This window comes from Chiloscyllium plagiosum, unplaced genomic scaffold, assembly GCF_037043375.1.
Source record: "Chiloscyllium plagiosum isolate Xiang-an unplaced genomic scaffold, Cpla_swu_hap1 HiC_scaffold_12, whole genome shotgun sequence".
Taxonomy (NCBI): Eukaryota; Metazoa; Chordata; class Chondrichthyes; order Orectolobiformes; family Hemiscylliidae; genus Chiloscyllium; species Chiloscyllium plagiosum.
In genome coordinates, this window is record NW_028270150.1 from 38,295,609 (window position 1) to 38,319,144 (window position 23,536).

The 23,536-nt window shown below is 44.3% G+C and overlaps 1 protein-coding gene across 1 annotated transcript in view; it reads left to right on the forward strand.

Moving 5' to 3' along the window:
• LOC122555271 (NXPE family member 3-like) overlaps positions 1-21,928 on the forward strand; it is a 41,944-nt gene extending 20,016 nt beyond the window's left edge. Inside the window, exons 4-5 of the mRNA XM_043701095.2 lie at positions 9,716-9,925; positions 20,967-21,928. Coding sequence (XP_043557030.1) covers positions 9,716-9,925; positions 20,967-21,514 — 758 coding nt within the window. The 3' untranslated portion in view covers positions 21,515-21,928. The remainder of the gene's footprint in view (positions 1-9,715; positions 9,926-20,966) is intronic.
• The last annotated feature ends 1,608 nt before the right edge of the window (positions 21,929-23,536 follow it).

Consider the following 23,536-nt stretch of genomic DNA (forward strand, 5'->3'; position numbering starts at 1 on the left):
CCTTGGAGTGCAGGTTCATTGCTCCTTGAAAGTGGAGTTGCAGGTAGATAGGATAGTGAAGAAGCTGTTTGGTATGTTTTCCTTTATTGGTCAGGGTATTGAGTACAGGAGTTGAGAGGTCATGCTGCGGCTGTACAGGACATTGGTTAGGCCACGGTTGGAATATTGTGTGTAATTCTGGTCACCTTCCTATCGGAAGAATGTTGTAAAACTTGAAAGGGTTCAGAAAAGATTTACAAGGATGCTGCCAGGGTTGGAAGATTTGAGCTATAGGGAGAGGCTGGGACTGATTTCCCTGGTGCGACAGAGGCTGAGGGGTGACCTTTTTGAGGTTTACAAAATTGAGGGACATGATAGGATAAATAGACAAAGTCTTTTCCCTGGAGTCAGGGAGTCCAGAACTAGAGGGCATAGGTTTAAGGTGAGAGGAGAAAGATATAAAAGAGACCTAAGGGGCAACCTTTTCACGCAGAGGATGGTACAGGTATAGGATTAGATTACTTACAGTGTGGAAACAGGCCCTTCGGCCCAACATGTCCACACCAACCCACCGAAGCGCAACCCACCCAGACCCATTCCCCTACGTTTACCTAAGACTATGGCCAATTCACCTAACCTGCACATTTTTGGACTGTGGGAGGAAACCTGAGCACCCGGAGGAAACCCACGCAGACACAGGTAGAATGTGCAAACTCCACACAGACAGTCGCCCGAGGCGGGAATTGAACCCGGGTCTCTGGCACAGCGAGGTAGCAGTGCTAACCACTGTGCCACCCAATTGGAATAGATTAACTCAAGGTATCTGGTCAGCATGGATGAGTTGGGCCAAAGGTTCTGTTTCATGTAGTACATCTCTATGACACTATAACAGTCCCCAAAGCCAAACAGAAGTCATCAAAACAGGTCTATGAATTAATACTGGTTTAGTGGTGCTGGAAGAGCACAGCAGTACAGGCAGCATCAGAGGAGTAGGAAAATCGACATTTCAGGCAAAAGCCCTTCATCAGGAATAAAAGCAGAGAGCCTGAAGGGTGGAGAGATAAGCTAGAGGAGGGTGGGGGTGGGGAGAAAGTAGCATAGAATACAATAGGTGAGTGGGGGAGGGGATGATGGTGATAGGTCAGGGAGGAGGGTGGAGTGGATGGGTGGAAAAGAAGATAGGCAGATAGGACAAGTCATGGGGACAGTGCTGAGCTGGAAGTTTGGAACTAGGGTGAGGTGGGGAAAGGGGAAATGAGGAAACTGTTGAAGTCCACATTGATGCCCTGGGGTTGAAGTGTTCCAAGGCGGAAGATGAGGCGTTCTTCCTCCAGGCGTCCGGTGGTGAGGGAGCAGCGGTGAAGGAGGCCCAGGACCTCCATGTCCTCGGCAGAGTGGGGAGGAAATGTTGAAATGTTGGGCCACAGGGCAGTGTGGTTGATTGTTGTGGGTGTCCCGAAGATGTTCCCTAAAGCGCTCTGCTAGGAGGCGTCCAGTCTCCCCAATGTAGAGGAGACCGCAACGGGAGCAATGGATACAATAAATGACATTAGTGGATGTGCAGGTAAAACTTTGATGGATGTGGAAGGCTCCTTTAGGGCTTTGGATAGAGGGGAGGGAGGAGGTGTGGGCACAGGTTTTACAGTTCCTGCGGTGGCAGGGAAAGGTGCCAGGATGGCAGGGTGGGTTGTAGGGGGGTGTGGACTTGACCAGGTAGTCACGGAGGGAACGGTCTTTGCGGAAGGTGGAAAGGGGTGGGGAGGGAAATATATCCCTGGTGGTGGGGTCTTTTTGGAGGTGGCGGATGATTTGGTTTTACCTATGAATTAATACCCAGAGCCCTCCCAGCTTCCCATCTTGATTCTTTATTTTAAATGTAGTTGATTGATCTCTCTTCTTCCTCCATAGCTCACCTTTTCTCATCAACCTGTTTCAGCTTAATGTAGGTGTACAAGAGTGTATTAGCATGGATACAGGATTTGTTAACTAACGGAAAGCTAAGAGTGGGGATAAATGTTTTTTTTCTGGTTGGAAATCAATGGCTAGTGGTGTGCTTCAGGGACCAGTGTTGGAATCACAGTTGTTTACAATTTACATTGATGATATGGAACAGGGGCCAAGTGGACAAAGTTCACCTAAGATAAGTGGTAGTGCAAAGTGAACAGAGGACACAAAGTATGCAAAGGGATACAGACACGTTAAATGAGTGGATAGGGTCTGCAGAATGAAGTACTATGTTGCTAAATGTGAGGTCATTCATTTTGGTGGAAGAACAACAAAATGGACTGTTATTAAAATGGTGAAAAATTGCAGCAGGCTGCTGTGCAGAGGGACCCAGGTGTCCTTGTGCATGAATCATGAAAAGTAGGTTTGCAGGTGCAGCAGGGAAGAGCCAAATGGAATATTGTCCTTCATTGCTCGAGGGATGGAGTTTAAAAATAAGGAGGTTATGCTGCAGCTGTAAAGGGTGCTGGTGAGACCACACCTGGAGTACTGTGTACAGTTTTGGTCTCCTTACTTGAGAAGGATGCATTGGCACTTGAGAGGGTACACAGGAGGTTCACTGGGTTGATTCTGGAGTTGAGAGAGTTGGCTTATGAGGAGAGATTGAGTCAACTGAGACTAAACTCATTGGAATTTAGAATGAGGGGCATCTGAAAGGAACACAAAATTTTGAAGGGAATAGATAAGGTGGAAGCAGGGAGGTTGTTTCCACTGTGGGCTAAACAAGAACTAGGGGGCATAGCTTGAAAATAAAGGGAAACAGATTTGGGACTGAGTTGAGGTGGAACTTCTTCTCCTAAAGTGCTGTGAATTCATGGAATTCCTTGCCCAGTAAAGCAGTTGAGGCTACCTTATTGACTGTTTTTAAGGCAAAGACAGTTTTTTTTTTAGATTACTTACAGTGTGGAAACAGGTCCTTTGCCCTAAAAAGTCCACACCGACCAGCCAAAGCACACCCACCCAAACCCATTCCCCCACATTTACCTCTGCACCTAACACTATGGGCAATTTAGCATGGCCAATTCACCTAACCTGCACATTTTTGGACTGTGGAAGGAAACCGGAGCAAACCCACACAGACACGAGGAGAATGTGCAAACTCCACACAGTCAGTTGCCTGAGGCGGGAATTGAACCCGGGTCTCTGGTGCTGTGAGGCAGCAGTGCTAACCACTGTGCTACCGTTTTGATCAGTAAAGGGATTAAGGGTTATGGTAAGTGGATGGGCAAGTGGAGCAGAGTCCATGGAAAAACAAATCGACCATGATCTTGTTGAATGGCAGAATAGGGTCAATGGGCGAGCTGGCTTACTCATATTTCTGATGTGCTTATGTTCTTATGATACCTGTACTTAAGTTATGAGGAAAAAGTACATAAATTAGGCATTTTTCCTCTACAATTTAGAAGATTAAGTGGTGGTCTGATTGCAGTCTTCAAGATATTAAGATAAACAACAGGACAGATGAAGCCAACCTATGTACACTGGCTGGGAATTCCAGAAGAAAGAGACGTAGTGTGAGAATTAGGGCAGACCATTCAGGAGAGATGTATGGAAGCAAAAATGGTGGTAGCTGTTTGGAACGCTCTTCCATAAACATCAATCAATGCAGGATCAGAAGTTAATTTTAAAACTGAGATAAAGTTTTGTTATGCATAAGTATTAAGAGATATGTGCTGAAGATGTGTTGCTGGAAGAGCGCAGCAGGTCAGGCAGCATCCAGGGAACAGGAGAATCGACGTTTCGGGCATAAGCCCTTCTTCAGGAATGAGGAAAGTTTGTCCAGCAGGCTAAGATAAAAGGTAGGGAGGAGGGACTTGGGGGAGGGATGTCGGAAATGTGATAGGTGGAAAGAGGTCAAGGTGAGGGTGATAGGTCAGACTGGGGTGGGGGCGGAGAGGTCAGGAAGAAGATTGCAGGTTAGGAAGGTGGTGCTGAATTCGATGGATTTGACTGAGACAAGGTAGGGGGAGGGGAAATGAGGAAACTGGTGAAATCCGAGTTCATCCCTTGTGGTTGGAGGGTTCCTAGGCGGAAGATGAAGCGCTCTTCCTCCAACCGTCGTGTTGTTGTGGTCTGGTGATGGAGGAGTCCAAAGACCTGCGTATCCTTGGTGGAGTGGGAGGGGGAGTTAAAGTGTTGAGCCACAGGGTGGTTGGGTTGGTTGGTCCGGGTGTCACAGAGGTGTTCTCTGAAACGCTCCGCAAGTATGTGGCCTGTCTCCCCAATATAGAGGAGGCCACATTGGGTGCAGAGGACGCAATAGATGATGTGTGTGGAGGTGCAGGTGAATTGTGGCGGATATGGAAGTTTCCTTTGGGGCCTTGGAGGGAGGTGAGGGGGGAGGTGTGGGCGCAAGTCTTGCACTTCCTGCGGTTGCAGGGGAAGGTGCCGGGAGTGGAGGTTGGGTTGATGGGGGGTGTGGATCTAACGAGGGAGTCACGGAGGGAGTGGTCTTTACGGAATGCTAATAGGGGAGGGGAGGGAAATATATCCTTGGTGGTGGGGTCCGTTTGGAGGTGGCGGAAATGACGGCGGATGATGCGCTGTACATGGAGATTGGTGGGGTGGTAGGTGAGGACCAGTGGGGTTCTGTCCTGGTGGCGGTTGGAGGGGCGGGGCTCAAGGGCGGAGGAGCGGGAAGTGGAAGAGATGCGGTGGAGGGCATCGTCGACCACGTCGGGGGGGAAATTATGGTCCTTGAAGAAGGAGGCCATCTGGGTTGTGCGTTTTTGGAACTGGTCCTCCTGGGAGCAGATGCAGCAGAGACGAAGGAATTGGGAGAATGGGATGGCGTTTTTACAGGGGGCAGGGTGGGAGGAGGTGTAGTCCAGGTAGCTGTGGGAGTCGGTCAGTTTGTAGTAGATGTCCATGTTGATTAAGAGATATGTGCCAAAGTTATGTGGGTCATATTAGGCCACAGAACAGCTATGACCTCTTTGAAGAGTAGAAAGGGCACAAAGGATTAAATGGCCTACTTGTGTTCCCATGTTCCTTTGTAACACTGTCATTGTTCAGAAGGGCCAGAGCAATTAACACCATCTCTGGCTTGGGAAGGGGTGCTGACCACTGTCGAGTGAGGGAGAGGGTGATAAGCATTGCTGCAGCTATTGGCATGACACACCAATGGATTTATAAGAGTTATACACTTCAGCAAGTTTTACACCAGCTGTGAAAAGCTCTTAAAAAGTCTGTGTAGGGTAAGTATAGGGCAAACATCCCAGGTCTGTGTCTCTGGCCAATCACACAGTAATCTCAGCAGAATATAACTTACAATCAGAAGTTTAAACCTGCTGTAAGACTGTAAGGTGTAGGAGCAGAAGTAGGCCATTCTGCTCATTGAGTCTGCTCTTTTATTCAATGAGATCACGACTGATCCGATAATCCTAACCTCCACTTTCCTGCCTTGCCCGAATAACCCTTGATTCCCTGACCAATTAAAATTCTCTTTGTCACAGCCTTTACAATAATTAATGACTCCTTTTTGGGCAATAATTTGACAGATTCACTCTGTTATCACCTCTGTCTTAAATGTGCAGTCCCTAACCCTGGCTACTTCCACAAGGTAAACAAACTCTCTGCATCTGCTCTGGTGAAACCTCCAAAGAATCTAAATCTACAAAGTATGTTTCAATAACGTCATTTCTTACTCTTCTCAACTCCAATGAAAAAAGGCCCAACCATCTCAATTTCTTCCCCAGAGCCTAGACTAACCTAATGAGCCTCTTCTAGACTGCCGCCAATGCCACTATTTTAATTTCCTTTTTTAAGGAAAGATACTGTTTACACTATCCCAGGTGTGGTCTAATGAAAGCTTTAAATAGTTGGTACAAGACCTTTTTTTATACTTTGATTTTTATACGTCATTGCCTCTTGATATAATAGCCAACTTTCCATAGGCCTTTCTTATCACCGGCTGAAATTATAAGCTAGCTTTTTATGATTTGTGCATGAAGACCCCCAAATCCCTGCAGTAAAATAATATTCAGCTTCTCTGTTTCCTGCCAAAATGTAAAGCCACATTATATTTGTGTCTACTCACTTAACGTATCTATATCTGTTTGCAAACACTTTGGTGTTATTTTCACCAGTTGCCTTCCTATGTTTGTCATTTGTAAAACTGACTGCATTCACTTCCCTCATCAAGATCATTAAGGTGGACTGGAAATATTTGTGGCCCCAGCACTGATCCCCAGTGGTTAAAGATTCCCATCCTGAAAAATTCCTTTTTGTCCCAAGATTATAAAGTTGATGACAGCATCAAATTGAATGAAAAAAAAACAAGGTAGAAATGAGTGATGATAAGCCAGGGGATTAGGCAAGTTTTAAGAAAAAAGAACGATTTTTTGCAAGACCAACACTTTTTTGGCCACTTAGATCGATGATGCAGTGCTAATGTCTTCCCACCTGGAGAAATGGTGCCTTATTCCCTGAATTCCTTTTCAACCAAGGTTTACCCATGGGCTTGCATGTGATGCAGCAGTTTCACAAATACGATATTGCTCCATGGTAGAGGATGAAGGAACAGAATAGCTGGCTTCATTGTCTGCCAGTTACAGAAGTGAGAAGTCAGACACTCAATCGAATGGATTTTCCACTGGATAGAGGGTCAGTATTCCAGCGTAGTAGATTGGAATTGCACATTGTAGTGATTAGCCAGGTGGATCTCATTGACTATGCGATTCTTGATTGGCTCTGGTTAAGAACCTGGGCAAGGGCTGAAGAAGGGCTTATGTCCGAAATGTCGATTCTCCTGCTCCTTCGATGCTGCCTGATCTGCTGCGCTTTTCCAGCAACACATTTTCAGCTCTGATCTCCAGCAGCTGCAGTCCTCACTTTCTCCTGGTTAAGAACCCCAATCAGGGAGCTGTAGCTGACAGAGATAAACAGCAAGTTCAGGGAGTCTCCTCATTCTCGGGAATGGCTATGAGCTGGCTAGTCACAGCATAGATACCATGAACATGTAAATAAAGGATGGCTTGATGACATGTTCCTGGCTTCCATGCAGGTATTTCAGTGGTGACAAGGGAACACAGTATTTTGTTGTGGTCTGTTCGCCGAGCTGGAAGTTTTTGTTGCAAACGTTTCGTCCCCTGGCTAGGTGACATCATCAGTGCTTGGGAGCCTCCTGTGAAGCGCTTCTTTGATGTTTCCTCCGGTGTTTTAGTGGTCTGTCCCTGCCACTTCTGGTTGTCAGTTTCAGCTGTCCGCTGTAGTGGTTGGTATATTGGGTCCAGGTCGATGTGTTTGTTGATGGAGTTTGTGGACGTATGCCATGCCTTTAGGAATTCCCTGGCTGTTCTCTGTCTGGTTTGCCCTATGATAGTAGTGTTGTCCCAGTCGAATTCATGTTGTTTGTTGTCTGCATGTGTGGCTACTAAGGATAGCTGGTCGTGTCGTTTCGTGGCTAGTTGATGTTCATGTATGCGGATTGTTAGCTGTCTTCCTGTTTGTCCTATATAGTGTTTTGTGCAGTCCTTGCATGGGATTTTGTACACTACATTAGTTTTGCTCATGTTGGGTATCGGGTCCTTCGTTCTTCCAGCTCGGCGAACAGAACCACAACAACGAGCACCCGAGCTACAAATCTTCGCACAAACTTTGAACACAGTATGTGCCTGAAGGAAATTTGCTCACAACAGTCATCTTGATTTGGGATAATCATTTCTGGCCTTTATTTGGGAAGCTTGACTCATTCGATCCCACTGTTGAAGACTAGGCCCAGTATGTGGAAAGAATGCAATATCTTTTCTGAGAAAATGACATTGGGGCAGATGAAAAGCAATGAGTAATCCTTCTGACTGCTTGTGGACCCACAGCGATTTTGGTTTATTAGGAGCTTAACTTTCCCTGAGGCACCAGACACTAAAACCTTTCAAGAATTGACCAAGTTACTTAAGGAATATTATGACCCAAACCACCACTAATTCTGGGATGCTATAGATTTTATTTGGCAGTTTGAGAACTAGGGAATCCAGATTGGGATTTTTGACGAGGTGAATTCGAGTAGCAGAGGTGTGTGGTTTCAGGCTAACCCTGAATGAGATATTGAGAGATCATTCAGAATGTGGGATTAATGATGTAACCATGCAAAAATGCCAATCAGCTGAAGCCCAACTGGACGTCAAACATGCACTCAATGGACTTTGTCATTAGAAAATGTAGCAAGAGGATCATGGGAGCTATAGGGCATGTCAATGGTAGTGGGCACCCTCACTTGTCCGAATGAGCTTGGGGAACACCACGTGAGTGTAGGCAATCACAGAGCATCATGCAAGGCATATCCTGAGCAGAGGGACTGAGGGTCAGCCTACAGCAAAACCCCACAACAACAATGAACTGAGATTGGACAATAACACGTGAAACTTTGCTAGGCCTCATGGAGAGTAGCCTTTCATGAGACCTGATGAAATTGACATTTAACTGGAAAAGCTAAGTTTCAGGTCATAAATCATGTGGATGCTTTTAATGTTTTAGTCTAGCTAGAAAGATTACCATTCACCTCAAAATACATTTCTCCTAAGAGGCCAATGATCCCCCACCATCCATTTCGGTCAGTGCTGATCATGAAAATCCCCTCAAGTAATCTATACTTGGAGAACATGAATATGGGACATCAGCAGGTCACCATCAAAGTTACTGCTAATTATCCATCTGTAGCTCAGGAACAGGCTAAAACTGCAAAATAAATAGCTTGTAATTGCAGTAAAGTACTTCACTGAATCTTTGGAATCCACTGGTGTTCTCTTCCTATGCAAATGTGCTTTCATGCATCAAGAACACAGAAAACACTTATGGCTGTAAAGACATTTGGGTTACTCAAAACTGGTGCAGAAGTGTGTGTATTCCAGGGTTATGGACTGAACACACAAACAACACAGATATCCCAGAAAGAATTCATATTCTGTATATTCTATGGCAAGGATAACAGGGACAATGTCCAGGGTGTACTCACTACTGCCAGTGAAAAGAATTTGTACTAGAATCCCTATGGTGTAGAAACAGGCCCTTTGGTCCAACAAGTCCACACCGACCCTCAGAGTGTCCCACCCAAACCCCTTCCCCTACCCTATTACTCTACATTTACCCCTGACTAATCCACCTAACCTACACATCCCTGAACGCTATGGACAATTTAGCACGGCCAATTCACTTAATCTGCACATCTTTGGGTTGTGGGAGGAAACCCACGCAGACACAGGGAGAATGTGCAAACTCCACACAGATAGTCACCCAAGGGTGGAATCAAACCTGGGTTCCTGGTGCTGTGGGGCAGCAGTGCAAACCACTGAGCCACCAGGAATGACGTTTTACTTTCACATTTTATTTGCTCTTTTCTTTTATGGAGAAAGTTAAACAGTCTAATATAGTACCATACATACAGGAGGCTGTATTGAATGGAACAGGATTACATTCTCTAAATGTATCCTGTATAGTGGCACCACCATCAGCCAACTGAGCCAAGTATCTCAGTAGAGAACAAGGATTAACAGTGGGGCATCTTTCTCATGGCAGTTCAGTGACAACAAGTAGTGTATTTACCCACTGACACAGCCTTGTTCAGAATATTACTCAGAGTAGTATTCTCTCTGCTTTTGTACTTCCAGTAGCAACAGCTGATGGTCCTCCTGGGATCACCGTTATCATGGAATCTGTGACTAACTGGATGAAAATATATTGATATTTGAAGGTGCAGTGCATCACGATTTTCCTGTCTTTTTCCCTTCATTTTCAGCTCCGGGTCTTGGAAAATGTGTCCGGGGACAGCCCATTGTTTCACCATCTGGTTTTTATTATAAGGACCAGTGGATGTCATCGACCTGCAATATTTACCACTTTGACACTCCTGCAAAAATGACAAACTGTCTTCGTCGAAAAAAAGTTTATCTGTTTGGAGATTCCACTATGCGTCAGTGGTTTGAATATTTAACTCAATCCATTCCAGGTTAGGTGATTATTATGTCTGTCTGTTTGTTTCTCTAGTTTTGTACGAATTTGAAAATCTGTCTGCCCCACCTCATGTGCAATTGTCCACCTGTTAGCCTATCTCTCTCTCTCTCTCTCTATCTGTTGACCTGTCTATCTCTCTATCATCTTGTCTGTAACATCGATAATATATCAGAGGCATATATGACACTTGAAATTTGTCAATTGGACTTTTTAATTTGTTAAAACTATTCTCTGTCTTCCATGACCTGCTGACTCACTGCAGATCCCATGTGACTTAATCTTCTGGACAAGACCGACCATCATCAAACATCTTCATCACTTCTCCAAAGTAGTCAATACCCACACAGACACAGGGAGAATTTGTGCAACCAGACATTCCCCGCACAAAGCCATACCGACTATTCCTAATGAGTCCATTCCTTTCCAAATGCGGCTAAGTTCTCTCATTAAGAATCTTTTTCAATAATTGCTAGACAACAGATGTAAAGCCCAACTGGCCCATAATTTCCTGGATTGCCTCTATTGCCCTTAAAAAACAAAGACTCTTCTCTTTTTAATATGAGTTAGAGTCCATTGATCCTAATGTTAGTTCTTACCTTATGCTGGTTTTCAAGAACATTCCAGATCTTTATCTGGATCTTTCAGATCATTTATAACATTGGATCAGTTAATTCTGAAAAGCTGCTTGTTTTCAGACTTCTCTTGGGATTATGTATCACTCAATGTGTAAATGGTTGTTTATATCTTCATAATTCAGTAAAGGTACCTTTGGATGCTCAGGCAAATGTTAGGTGTTTGCTTTTCACTTCTCTGTGATTGATTGATTGTTTTTCCTTTTTATTTTATTGAAGTTGAATGCTGTTCAGTGTAAGGCTATTCTTTGTTACTTTTTTTTATTTTCTCTGTTTACTTTTCCACTCCTGTTTCCCTTCATTTTTCTTGCTGGCGCCACATGACTGGCCATGTCTCCATTAGGTGTGTTGTTTCAGGAATTCCAGCTCTAAGTTTAACATTGCAAGTTTGTACTTACAGGTTTCTGACTCTCTAGCATTTAGAATCAGAGTCATATATAGCATGGAAACAGATCCTGCAGTCAAATCCGTCCATGCTGACCAGGTATCCCAACCCAATCTAGTCCCACCTGCCAGGACCCGGCCCGTATCCCTCCAAACCCTTCCTATTCATATACCCATCCAAATACCTCTTAAATGTTGCAATTGTACCAGCCTCCACCACATCCTCTGGCAGCTCATTCCATACACGTATCACCCTCTGCGTGAAAAAGTTGCCCCTTAGGTCTCTTTTATGTCTTTCCCCTCTCACTCTAAACTTATGCCTTCTAGTTCTGGACTCCCCCACCCCAGGGAAAAGACTTTGCCTATTTACCCTATCCATGCCCCTCATAATTTTGTAAATCTCTATGAGGTCACCCCTCAGCCTCCGATGCTCCAGGGAAAACAGCCCCAGCCTGTTCAGCTTCTCCCTATAGCTCAAATCCTCCAACCCTGGTATCATTCTTGTAAATCTTTTCTGAACCCTTTGCATGTTTCACAACATCTTTCCGATAGGAAGGAGACCAGAACTGCATGCAATATTCCAACAGTGGCCTAACCAATGTCTTGTACAGCCGCAACGTGACCTTCCAAATCTTTCTTTTTCATTTCACACTAATTTGAAGAAATAAATTTGTCTGGACAAAAAAAACATTCTTACTGTAGTGAATTGTGTTATAAGCAGTATTGATTTTTGAAAATTTTGCATCAATTCTGTCAGGAGTATTTGACTTCCTTTTTGAACACAACAACTGGAGGCATTTTGGTTTTTTTCACAAACAGAAAGACAGGACTTCGAGCTCAAAAGGCTTTATTCAGAAAGAAATTAATTCTGTCTTCTGTTTGGTCAGTGTCCATAAAGAGTTCTGTAAGGCTGTTGGAAGTTCAAGAGGCTGATGCTGTTGACTTATTGTCTGGATCCTTTATGTTCAAGGTTGCTTTCTAGTTGATCTTCAATTAGATTTCCAAATATTTACCACTGAGATCTTAAACTCTTTATTTACAAATGGTGACCCAGGATATGAGGTTTCCTCCAGCAGAGTTTCTTTATCTGGTGTGACAATACTTGTTATTGCTTGTATTATAAGAAATTAAGCACAGGGGCTATGGTATTGAAAGATGCAGCAAACATTTTAGTTGGCTGTTAGGTGCAATTATTACACCCACCAACACCTGATGGTTTGGAATATTCTTAATCCATTTGTTTGCAATGGAAGAACATTCTGCTTATATCATTTCACGCTTCAAGCCACCTCCAATAAGAACTGTAGTCTAGTTAGTCTCCAATCAATTTCTGAAATAACCACAAAAACCATTGGGGTCTTTTTCACAGATGGCCACCATTACTAACCATGATAGAATACCTTGCTGGGAGCAAAATTACATCTGATTTATAGTAACGCTTGATAATGTAAGAAGCTGAGTGTGAATATTATGATATTGAAGAATCCAATTGCAGCTAGCAATTCCACAAAAAATGCTTTTTGAACCATGTAAATGTCTGGACTAACAGTAAGATATTAGATTGCAACTGAGCAGCTTGCTTCAGTAGCCTTCAATGTTCCAAATAACACTTGGGTAAGATGGGGTATAAAACCTTTATACCTTCAAGTCACTTCTTTAATGCAGTGATGATATCATTAACTTGCCTTGTAAAGATGTACTGATATATATGACATTAAATATGATATAGCCAGGCAGGAGGCTGGAAGAACACAGCACGCAGGGTGCCTGGCTTGCTGTGTTCTTCCAGCCTCCTGCCTGTCTACTTTGGATTCCAGTATCTGCAGTTTTTTTTTTTGTCTCTAGATATAGTATAACAGGTTTTAGTGCCATCTCCAATAACGAGAAGGGCAGGGTCTTGGAACCTGAGGTGCAGCTACAGACCTGATGAGTGGACTTGAGTAGGGCTCATATTCATGGTCCCTTAAGGATCTCAAGAGGACTAAACACGAGCAGACTGTGTGATGCCGTCCCGTTCAATCTCACTGTGGGAAATAGGGAGTTGGTTAGCTCAGTCAGGTGGACTAGTGGGTTACAATGCAGAGTGGTGTCAAAGTGTAGGTTTAATTCCTGCAAGAGCTGAGTTTACCATGAAGGACTCTGTCTCAAAGTTACCCCTTGCCTAAGGCATGGTGACCCTCAGGTGAAACCACGACCAGTCATCCCTCTGTAATGAGGGAGTAGCCCTGTGGTGTTGTAAGACTATGGTAACCATAACTTCTCATTGAATATGGGAGGCAGGTTGGAGCTGGAGTGGAAAGTGGTGGGAAGGCCACCAACTTAATTTTACAAGCCCCTTTGCTTTCATATCCGGTGGCTGTGTGAGCCCTGACATTAGATCATGGAAAACCTCCAAGTTCAATGCATCAGTACTCCACCAGGTGGTGCTGAATCTCAGGGAAACATCACAAACAGTTGCAAATAATTCTAATGTTTGAGACACAAAAAATAGTGAATCCCTGATTGTTGCCAAATTAACTAAAATTCCAATACCTCTAACATCTGTCCTAAATCTATCACCTTTCATTTTAAAATAAATTATTGTTTTGTTTCTTTCTTGATGGTAATGCAGTAAACAGCTTTACAGTTCAGTAAATGAATATTTTGCATCAGTATTTACTGTGGAAAAGGATATGGAAGCTATAGACTGTAGGGAAATAGATGGTGACATCTTGCAAAATGTCCAGATTATAGAGGAGGAAGTGCTGGATGTCTTGAAATGGTTAAAGGTGAATAAATCCCCAGGACTTGATCAGGTGTACCCGAGAACTCTGTGGGAAGCTAGTGAAGTGATTGCTGAGCCTCTTGCTGAGATATTTGTATCATCGATAGTCACAGGTGAGGTGCCGGGAGACTGGAGGTTGGCAAATGTGGTGCCACTATTTAAGAAGAATGGTAAAGATGAGCCAGGGAACTATAGACCAGTGAGCCTGACCTCGGTGGTGGGCAAGGTCAGGATGTACATGTATTTGGAAAGGCAAGGAGTGATTAGGAATAGTCAACATGGCTTTGTGCATGGGAAATCATGTCTCACAAACTTGATTGAGTTTTTTGAAGAAATAACAAAGGTGATTGATGAGGGCAGAGCAGTAGATGTGATCTATATGGACTTCAGTAAGGTGTTCGACAAGGTTCCCCATGGGAGAGTGGTTAGCAAGGTTAGATCTCATGGAATACAAGGAGAACTATCCATTTGGATACAGAACTGGCTGAAAGGTAGAAGACAGAAGGTGGTGGTGGAGGGTTGTTTTTCAGACTGGAGGCCTGTAACCAGTGGAGTGCCACAAGGATCGGTGCTGGGCCCTCTAATTTTTGTCATTTCCATAAATGATTTGGATGTGAGCACAAGAGGTACAGTTAGTAAGTTTGCAGATGACACCAAAATTGGAGGAGTAGTGGACAGTGAAGAGGGTTACCTCAGATTACAACAGGATCTGGAACAGATGGGCCAATGGACTGAGAAGTGGAAGATGGAATTTAATTCAGATAAATGCGAGGTGTGCTGCACTTTGGGAAAGCAAATCCTAGCAGGATTTATACACTTAATGGTAAGGTCCTAGGGAGTGTTGCTGAACAAAGAGACCTTGGAGTGCAGGAAGTGGAGTCGCAGGTAGATAGGATAGTGAAGAAGGCGTTTGGTATGCTTTCCTTTATTAGTCAGAGTATTGAGTACAGGAGTTGGGAGTTCATGTTGCAGCTGTACAGGACATTGGTTAGGCAACTGTTGGAATATTGCGTGCAATTCTGGTATTCCTATCGTAAAGATGTTGTGAAACCTGAAAGGGTTCAGAAAAGATTTACAAGGATGTTGCCAGAGTTGGAGGATCTGAGCTATTGGGAGAGGCTGAACAGGCTGGGGCTGTTTTCCCTGGAGCATCGGAGGTTGAGGGGTGACCTTATAGAGGTTTACAAAATTATGAGGGGCATGGATAGGATAAATAGACAAAGTCTTTTCTCTGGGGTGGGGGAGTCCAGAACTAGAGGGCATAGGTTTAGGGTGAGAGGGGCAACTTTTTCACGCAGAGGGTGATACGTGTATGGAATGAGCTGCCAGAGGATGTAGTGGAGGCTGGTACAATTGCAACATTTAAGAGGCATTTGGATGGGTATATGCATAGGAAGGGTTTGGAGGGATATGGGCCGGGCGCTGGCAGGTGGGACTAGATTGGGTTGGGATATCTGGTCGGCATGGACGGGTTGGACCGAAGAGTCTATTTCCATGCTGTACATCTCTATGACTCTATGACTTACTCTGAGGCAGCCTCCTCATGCCTTCTTCTATGACTTTGTCCCAAGTTTCCAGCCCCTGATCCAACCTCCCTCCCAGTAACATTCCCCAAGTTATGGCTGTTTTCACTGTGTTTTATAACATTTCCCATCTCAGAATAAAGCAGTTCTGATGATTGCTGTGGAGTAATCCTGACAGTAACATAACCTTAACCTTGATTCCTGCCCTTTCTCACTTTGTGAATTGCTTCCCCTCCGAGCTCAAGTTACTCGATTACTTACAGTGTGGAAACAGGCCCTTCGGCCCAACAAGTCCACACCGCCCCGCCGAAGCGCAACCCACCCATACCCCTACATCTACCCCTTACCTAACACTACGGGCAATTTAGCATGGCCAATTCACCTGACCTGCACATCTTTGGACTGTGGGAGGAAACCGGAGCACCCGGAGGAAACCCACGCAGACAAGGGGAGAATGTGCAAACTCCGCACAGGCAGTCGCCTGAGGCGGGAATTGAACCCGGGTCTCTGGAGCTGTGAGGCAGCAGTGCTAACCACTGTGCCACCGTGCCGCCCACTAATTTCTATCATTTGCATGTGTTGCTGTACCTCTCAGGCCACTATCTCCATTCCTCGTCCATTACTGTCCTCTCACTGACTGGATCATGTGTCAATATCTGAACCAGTCTTTGTTAATAGATTTATAGAAAAGTACAGCACAGAACAGGCCCTTTGGCCCACGATGTTGTGCCGAGGTTTAATCGTAATGTAAAGATATAACTTAAATTACGCACCCCTCAACTCACTGCTCTCCGTGTGCATGTCCAGCAGTCACTTAAATATCCCTAATGACTCTGCTTCCACCACCACCGCTGGTAATGCATTCCACGCATTCACAGCTCTCTGTGTAAAGAACCTACCTCTGACGTCTCCTCTATACCTTTCCCCTAATATCTTAAAACTATGACCCCTCATACCCGTCAATCCTGCCCTGGGGAAACGTCTCTGGCTATTGACTCTATCCATTCCTCTCATTATCTTTTATACCCAGATCAGATCTCTCCTCTTCCTCCTTCTCTCCAGAGAGAAAAGTCAAAGCTTTTTCAACCTTTCTTTATAAGGCAAGCCCTCCAGTCCAGGCAGCATCCTGGTAAACCTTCTTTGCACCCACTCCAAACCTCTCTATCTTTCCTATCATAGGGCGATCAGAACAATATTCCAAGTGTGGTCTCACCAGTGACTTGTAGAACTGTAGCAAAACCTCGTGGCTCCTAAACTCAATCCCCCTGTTAATGAAAGCCAAAACACCATATGCTTTCTTAACAACCCTATACACTTGGGTGGCAACTTTGAGGGATCTATGTACTTGCACACCCAGATCCCTCTGTTCCTCCACTCTGCCAAGAATCCTGTCTTCAATCCTATATTCAGCATTCGAGTTCGACCTCCTAAAATGCATCACTTCACATTTATCCAGGTTGAACTCCATCTGCCATTTCTCAACCCCGCTCTGCATGCTGTCTATGTCACACTGCAGCCTGCAGTAGCCCTCTATACCATCGCTGACATCTCCAACCTTTGTGTCATCTGTAAATTTACGAACCCACCCCTCAACCTCCTCATCCAAGTCATTTATAAAAACTACAAAGAGCAGAGGCCCAAGAACAGAGCCCTGCCGGACCCCAATCAACACTGACCTCTGGGCAGAATACTTTCCATCTACAACCACTCTCTGCCTTCAGTCAGCCAACCAATTCTGAATTCAGACAGCCAAATCTTCCCGTACCCCATACCTCCTGACTTTATGAATGAGCCTACCATGGGGAACCTTATCAAATGCCTTGCTGAGGTCCATATACACCACATCCCTGCTCAATCTGCTCGAAGAACTCAATAAGATTTGTAAGGCATGACCTGCCCCTAACAAAGCCATGCTGACTGCCTTTAATTGCGCTATGCTTTGCCAAATAGCCATAGATCCTATCCCTCGGAATTCTTTCCAAAACTTTGCTGACCACAGACATAAGACAGACTGGTCTGTAATTGCCAGGGATTTCCCTATTACCCTTCCTGAAAAGAGGAACAATAATCACCTCCTTCCAATCCTCCAGTATGACTCCTGTGGAGAGTGAGGAGGCAAAGATCTTCGTCAGTGGCTTAGCAATCTCTCTTCTCACTTCTCAGAGCAGCCTAGGATAAATCTGGTCTGGCCCTGGGGACTTATCAATCTTAATGTTTTCCAAAATTTCCAGCACATCAACTTCATCAATCTTGATCTGGTTAAGCCTGTATCCCAGCTCCTCAAAGTTCTCATTCACAACAAGGTCCCTTTCCTTCGAGAAAAGTGAAGCAAAATACTCATTTAGGGCTTCCCCTATCTGCTTAGACTTCATGCACAAGTTCCCTTCGCTATTCCTGATCGGCCCTAACTTCTCCCTGATTATTCTCTTATTCCTCACGTATAAGTAAAATGCCTTTGGGTTCTCCCTAAACCTATTTGCCAAACCTTTTTCATGCTCCCTCCTAGCTCTCCTCAGTCCAATTCTGAGCTCCTTTCTAGCTAGCCTGTAATCCTCTAAAGCCGTGCTAGATCCTTGCTTCCTCCACCTTATGTAAGCTGCCGTTTTCCTTTTAATGAGAAGCTCTTCTGTTCTCGTCATCCAAGGTTCTTTAATCTTACCCCTTCTTACCGGTCTCAGAGGAATAAATGTGTACATCACTTGCAACAACTGCGCCTTAAACAGTCTCTACATGACTGCTGTGCCCTTTCTGTGGAAAGTTGCTCCCAGTCTGTACTTCCCAACTCCTATCTGATAGCTTCATAATTTCCTTTTCCCCAGTTAAATATCTTCCCTCAGTAACTGCTCCTTTCCCTCTCTAAGGGTATGTTAAATGTTAGGCAATTGTGATCACTGTCACCAAAGTGCTCTCCCACTACGAGATCTGACACCTGTCCTGGCTCATTATTGAGCACCAAATCCAAAATGGCTTCTTCCCTCATCAGTCTGTCTACATACTGAGTAAAAAGCTGAAAATGTGTTGCTGGAACAGCGCAGCAGGTCAGGCAGCTTCCAGGGACAAGGAGAATCGACGTTTTGGGCATATGTTCCAGCAACACATTTTCAGCTCTGATCTCCAGCATCTGCAGACCTCAATTTCTCCTCCTACATACTGAGTAAGGAAACCCTTCTGATCGCACCTGACAAAAATGGCTTCATCCAAACCATCTGCACTTAGGAGGTTCCAGTCGATATTAGGAAAGTTGAAATTACCCATAACTACAACCCTGCTACCTCTGCATTTTCCCAGAATCTGCCCGCCTATGCATTCTTCAATCTCTCTACTGCTATTAGGTGGTTTGTTGAAAACCCACAATGCAGTGGCTGCTCCCTTGCTGTTCCTGACTTCCTCCCATACTGACTCAGTAGACAGACCTTCCTCAACAGCCTTTGTTTCTGTAGCTGTAATGCACTCTCTGATTAGCAATGCTGCGCCCCCTCCTCGTTTTTCACCCCCCCTGCTCTTTTTAAACGTTCTAAACCCTGGAACGTCAAGCAACCATTCCTGCCCCTGTGAAACCCATGTCTCCGTAATAGCCAAAGCATTGTAGTCCCGGGTAATCATTTTGCTCTAAACACAGATTGCTCGAGAAAGCCAGCAAGTATGTCAGAACCTGTGTCGAGAAATAGAGTTAACATTTTGACTCTGGTCTGACTCTTAAGAAAAGAATTATGTTGTGATGGAACTGCAATGACACTTGTAGAAATGTTGGGGTTTTTTTGTCCAACATGATTGCCCAGCAGGAATTTCTACCTATTCTGGGCTATCAGTAATGTATTAATTTACTGAGTTGACTCAATCAATCAATCAACAGTGATGTCCTCCAGGATATTCTAACCTCCGTGACCCCACAAAGTTCATTTGAAATTTCAGTTCACTCCCTCAGAACTACCAGAAAGGGAAGATGAAAAGAAACTGACACTGTGTTAACTTGTTACTGTAAAGTCGGCAGAACACTGGGAACAGGTCAGCAGTCTGTCTCTTCAATGGATCTGCTCAGGATTTTAAAGGGGAGAAAATGTAAATTGTCATACAATAGCTGAAAGCAAACTAAGATTCATAGAAAATGGAACATATAAAATATTGCAGCGCAGTATAGGCCCTTTGACCCTGTTGCATTTACCTGTGAAACCAATTTGAAGCCCAGCTAACCTACTCTAGATTAGATTTCCTACAGTCTAGAAACAAGTCCACACCGACCCTCCGAAGCATAACCCACCCAAACCCCTTTTTCCCTCTGACTAATGCACCTAACACTATGGGCAATTTAGCATAGCCAATTCACCTAACCTGCACATCTTTGGACTGTGGGAGGAATGTGCAAACTCCACACACAGTCATCAGAGGTTGGAATTGAACCTGGAACCCTGGCATTGTGAGGTAGCAGTGCTAACCACTGAGCCACATGTTGCCCATCCCATTATCATCCATATATTTATCCTTAAAGTTGGTGATACTACTACTCATGCAGGCAAGGCATTCCACACCCTTACTACTCTGAGTAAAAAACCTATCTCTGACATCTGTCCTATATCTATCACTCCTCAATTTAAAGCTATGTCTCCTCATGCTGGCATTCACCATCTGAGGAAAAATGTTCACCCTATCTAATGCTCTGATCACCTTATCTGTCTCAATTAGGTCATCTCTCAACCTTCTTCTGTCTAATGAAAACAGCCTCAAGTTCCTTAGCCTTTTCTCATAAGACCGTCCCTCCATACCAGCAACATCCTGGTAAATCTCCTCTGCATGCTTTCCAATGCTTCCACATATTTCCTATGATGCAGCGACCAGAACAGTACACATACTCCAAGTGTGGTTTCACCAGAGTTTTGTACAGCTGCAACATCACCTCATGGCTCTGAAACTCAATCTCTCCATCAAGAAAAGTTAACGTATCACATGCCTTCTTAACAACCCTATCAACCTGGGTGGCAACTTTCAGGGCTTTATGTACATGGACAGTGAGATCTCTTTGCTCATCCACACTACCCAAGAATCTTACCATTAGCCTAGTACTCTTTATTCCTATTACTCCTTCCAAAGTTAATCACCTCCCACTTTTCCACATTAAACTCCACTTGCCACCTCTCAGCTCAGCTGTACAGCTTATCTATGTCCCAGTGTAACCTGCAACATCATTCCACACTGTACACAACACCTCAGACATTATTTTCATCCACAAATTTACTATTCCATCCTTCTACACCCTCATCCAGGTCACTTATAAAAATGACAAACAGTAGTGGCCCCAAAACAGATCCTTGCGGAACACCACTAGTAATTGAACTCCAGGATGAACATTTTCCAACCACCACCACCCTGTCTTCTTTCAGCTAGCCAGTTTCTGATCCAAACTGCTAAATCACCGTCAATCCCATGTCTTTATTTTCTGCAATAGCTTACTGTGGAGAACCTTATCAAATGCTGTTCTGAAATCCATAAACACCACATCAATGGCTTTGGCCTCATCCACCTGTTTGGTCACAGTCATAGACTCATTTCTCAGCTCCCCTGTGTTTGTTGCATGATACCAGTGCACACGTTATGTCTGTAACTCATTCATTAGAATAGCAGACTGGAAAATTTTGAGATCTGCTGTCTGCAGCTGAGAGCCCTCCACTTCCAAAAGCGATGAACATCAGCAACATTGTGGCTTAGAATGTCAAGAAATTCTGCTTTTTTGTGTTTTAGGTCTGAAAACATTGGATCTTGGTAATCGTATCAAGATTGGTCCTCATCTTGCAGTGAACGTGGAAAACAACATTGTGGTAAAATTTCGCCCTCATGGTCTTCCCATCCAATTCAACACCTTTTCAAGACACCTGCGTTATGTTTCAAATGTACTGGATGAAATTAGAGGAGGAGGAAACACAGTTATAGCCATTACCTTAACAGCCCATTTCACCCCTTTTCCTGTCGAAGTCTACATTCGGAGAATACAGAATATCAGGAGATCAATTCTACAATTACTTGACAGGAGCCCGGGTACACTGGTTGTAATAAAGACAGCCAATGTCCGGGAACAGCTCCCACAGACCATTACCTCTGCCAGTGACTGGTACGCGTATCAGTTTGATTCAGTGATGAGGAAGATGTTCACAGGCATCAATGTGGTATTTGTTGATGCCTGGGAGATGACAATAGCACATTACCTTCCTCACCATATACATCCCGGGAGAATTATTATAAAGAACGAAGTAGATGTGTTTCTTTCATATGTGTGCCCTTCTGTAAAATAATGAAATTTGTATGGGATCAATTATAACCTGGGTTTTTTTTCATATGATTCAAAATCTAAAGTATAACTTCATATTTTTAGGGGTCTATATCATCACTGCTACAGGATATCCATGTCTGACACTTGTCTAACAAACTTGGTCTGAACATACCCACTGAATATCTATGCACGTCTCACAAACTGTTCAATTATTCAGCACTTCCCCACACTCCTGCTCACACAATATCTCACACACATAACATCTCAAAAACACAGACTCTCTCTCACACATAATTCCTTAAGCGAATACACTGTGGGAAAAGATCTGCCACCTGCTTACCCATAATAGGCCCACACAGAACATAGGAAAGTAAACTTGACCAAACTATACCAGAAACACCCAGAATGCCTCAGCAGAGACCAAACAGACTGACAAGTGAAACCAGAGAGCACTCACAGACAAGGGAATACACTTCCTAAAACACACTAACAATATCAGGTCAACACGGCTGTCCCAAAGCCCCGAGGGCAGTCTCATAACACAGCAATACCAAAGCCACACAAAGAACAGGTCATACGGAGAGGCACCACCAAGGACATCGCTCCCAGAACAGGACAATGGAAGCACCTTAGTGTTTCAAAAGCGACATTCTCACCTACCTGCAAAGAGGACTGGAGTCTCCTGATCCATTGATACTGTCAGGATGTTGCATTGTATCGAGAATCAGGACATTCATCCGATAACTGTTTTTCAATTATCATCATTGTAATTAGATTATTTCATTTCCAAATACAGTGTATCTTTCCCCATTTTAATTAACCTTATTGTACAAGATTCCTATAAAACCTGGCTTCAACCTCAGCTCGAGGAAGAGAATTCTCTGACAGCTTAGTCAATTTCTCTTCTGCGATATCACCGTACTAATAAGCTGTTTGTCAGTTTCACTTCAAACTGTGCTTTGTGATCTCAAATTTAATGGGCTAGTTTCTCCGACAGTTTGGCGTTAGTCGGCACCCCTTTTTCTTCTCTCTCAACAGGGTAAGCGAAGCTGATATTTCAAATTTAGACCAATTCAGACCTGATGGCTAACCCTGCCCCAATGGCTCAGACCAGAGAAAGGCTGGACGACTGGGGAGGGTGGCCACATTTCTGATCTAGTAACTGCGGCAAATTGGTTTCAGCTACCACAGACTTGGCCTGGGGAGGTAGTCAGGTAGGCTCCTAAATTGATCAATTAAATTTTAAACAATTTGGCATATGCCTGATCCAACTTGAGCCAGGACTTGTGTCAGGATCCTGATCCAGCCAGGTGAAAGACGGTCGAGCAGAGAAAGTATGGCAAGATAGAAGGAGAGAACGCTGATCAATTTTCGATAGATCCTCCGCTCGAAGGAAATTGGTTGGGGCCCCATTTGTGTAGTGCTGCCCTGTGGTCTCTAAGTTTTTGTTTTGGGCGCGTCTGCTTGTTCTGCCATTACTGAGTGTTTGTCAGGTCAATTTCAGTTCTCCCACCTGGCTGTGTTTGTTCAGTGCTTAAGTGTTTGTTTACTTTGCGGTCAGTGATTATTGCCTAACCTGTCAATCACTCACAGCCTGTGTGTTCTGCGAGCGCTCTGTTTTTCCCTCGAAAGCTGGAGCACTGCCTTTACACATCAACCCAGGACATTCATTTTTTGTCGGGATATGCCAGCTGTAGGAGCTGGGCAACTCCAACCACATAGTGAGAACGGCCCAGGGCCGAAAATGAACAGGAATATACAGAGAAGGCAAGGTAAATATGTGAACTTCAAGAATAAGTTAGGAGATGTTCTTGTTACACCTAGTTCACCGGCAGACACTGTGCTAAAAGGCACAGCAGACAACCCTTACGAAGGGAACTGGCCATATGGGGGGGGTCCTTCAAAATTGATAAAACTGATTACTGGACCACGGCCATTACAGGGGGGCACGGGGATCCCTCATGGCACACTGTCGACATGTTGCAGTGTCCCACCAAGTTTCAGGACATTGTCAAACACCATCAGTCCCCTAAAGTAAAGGACC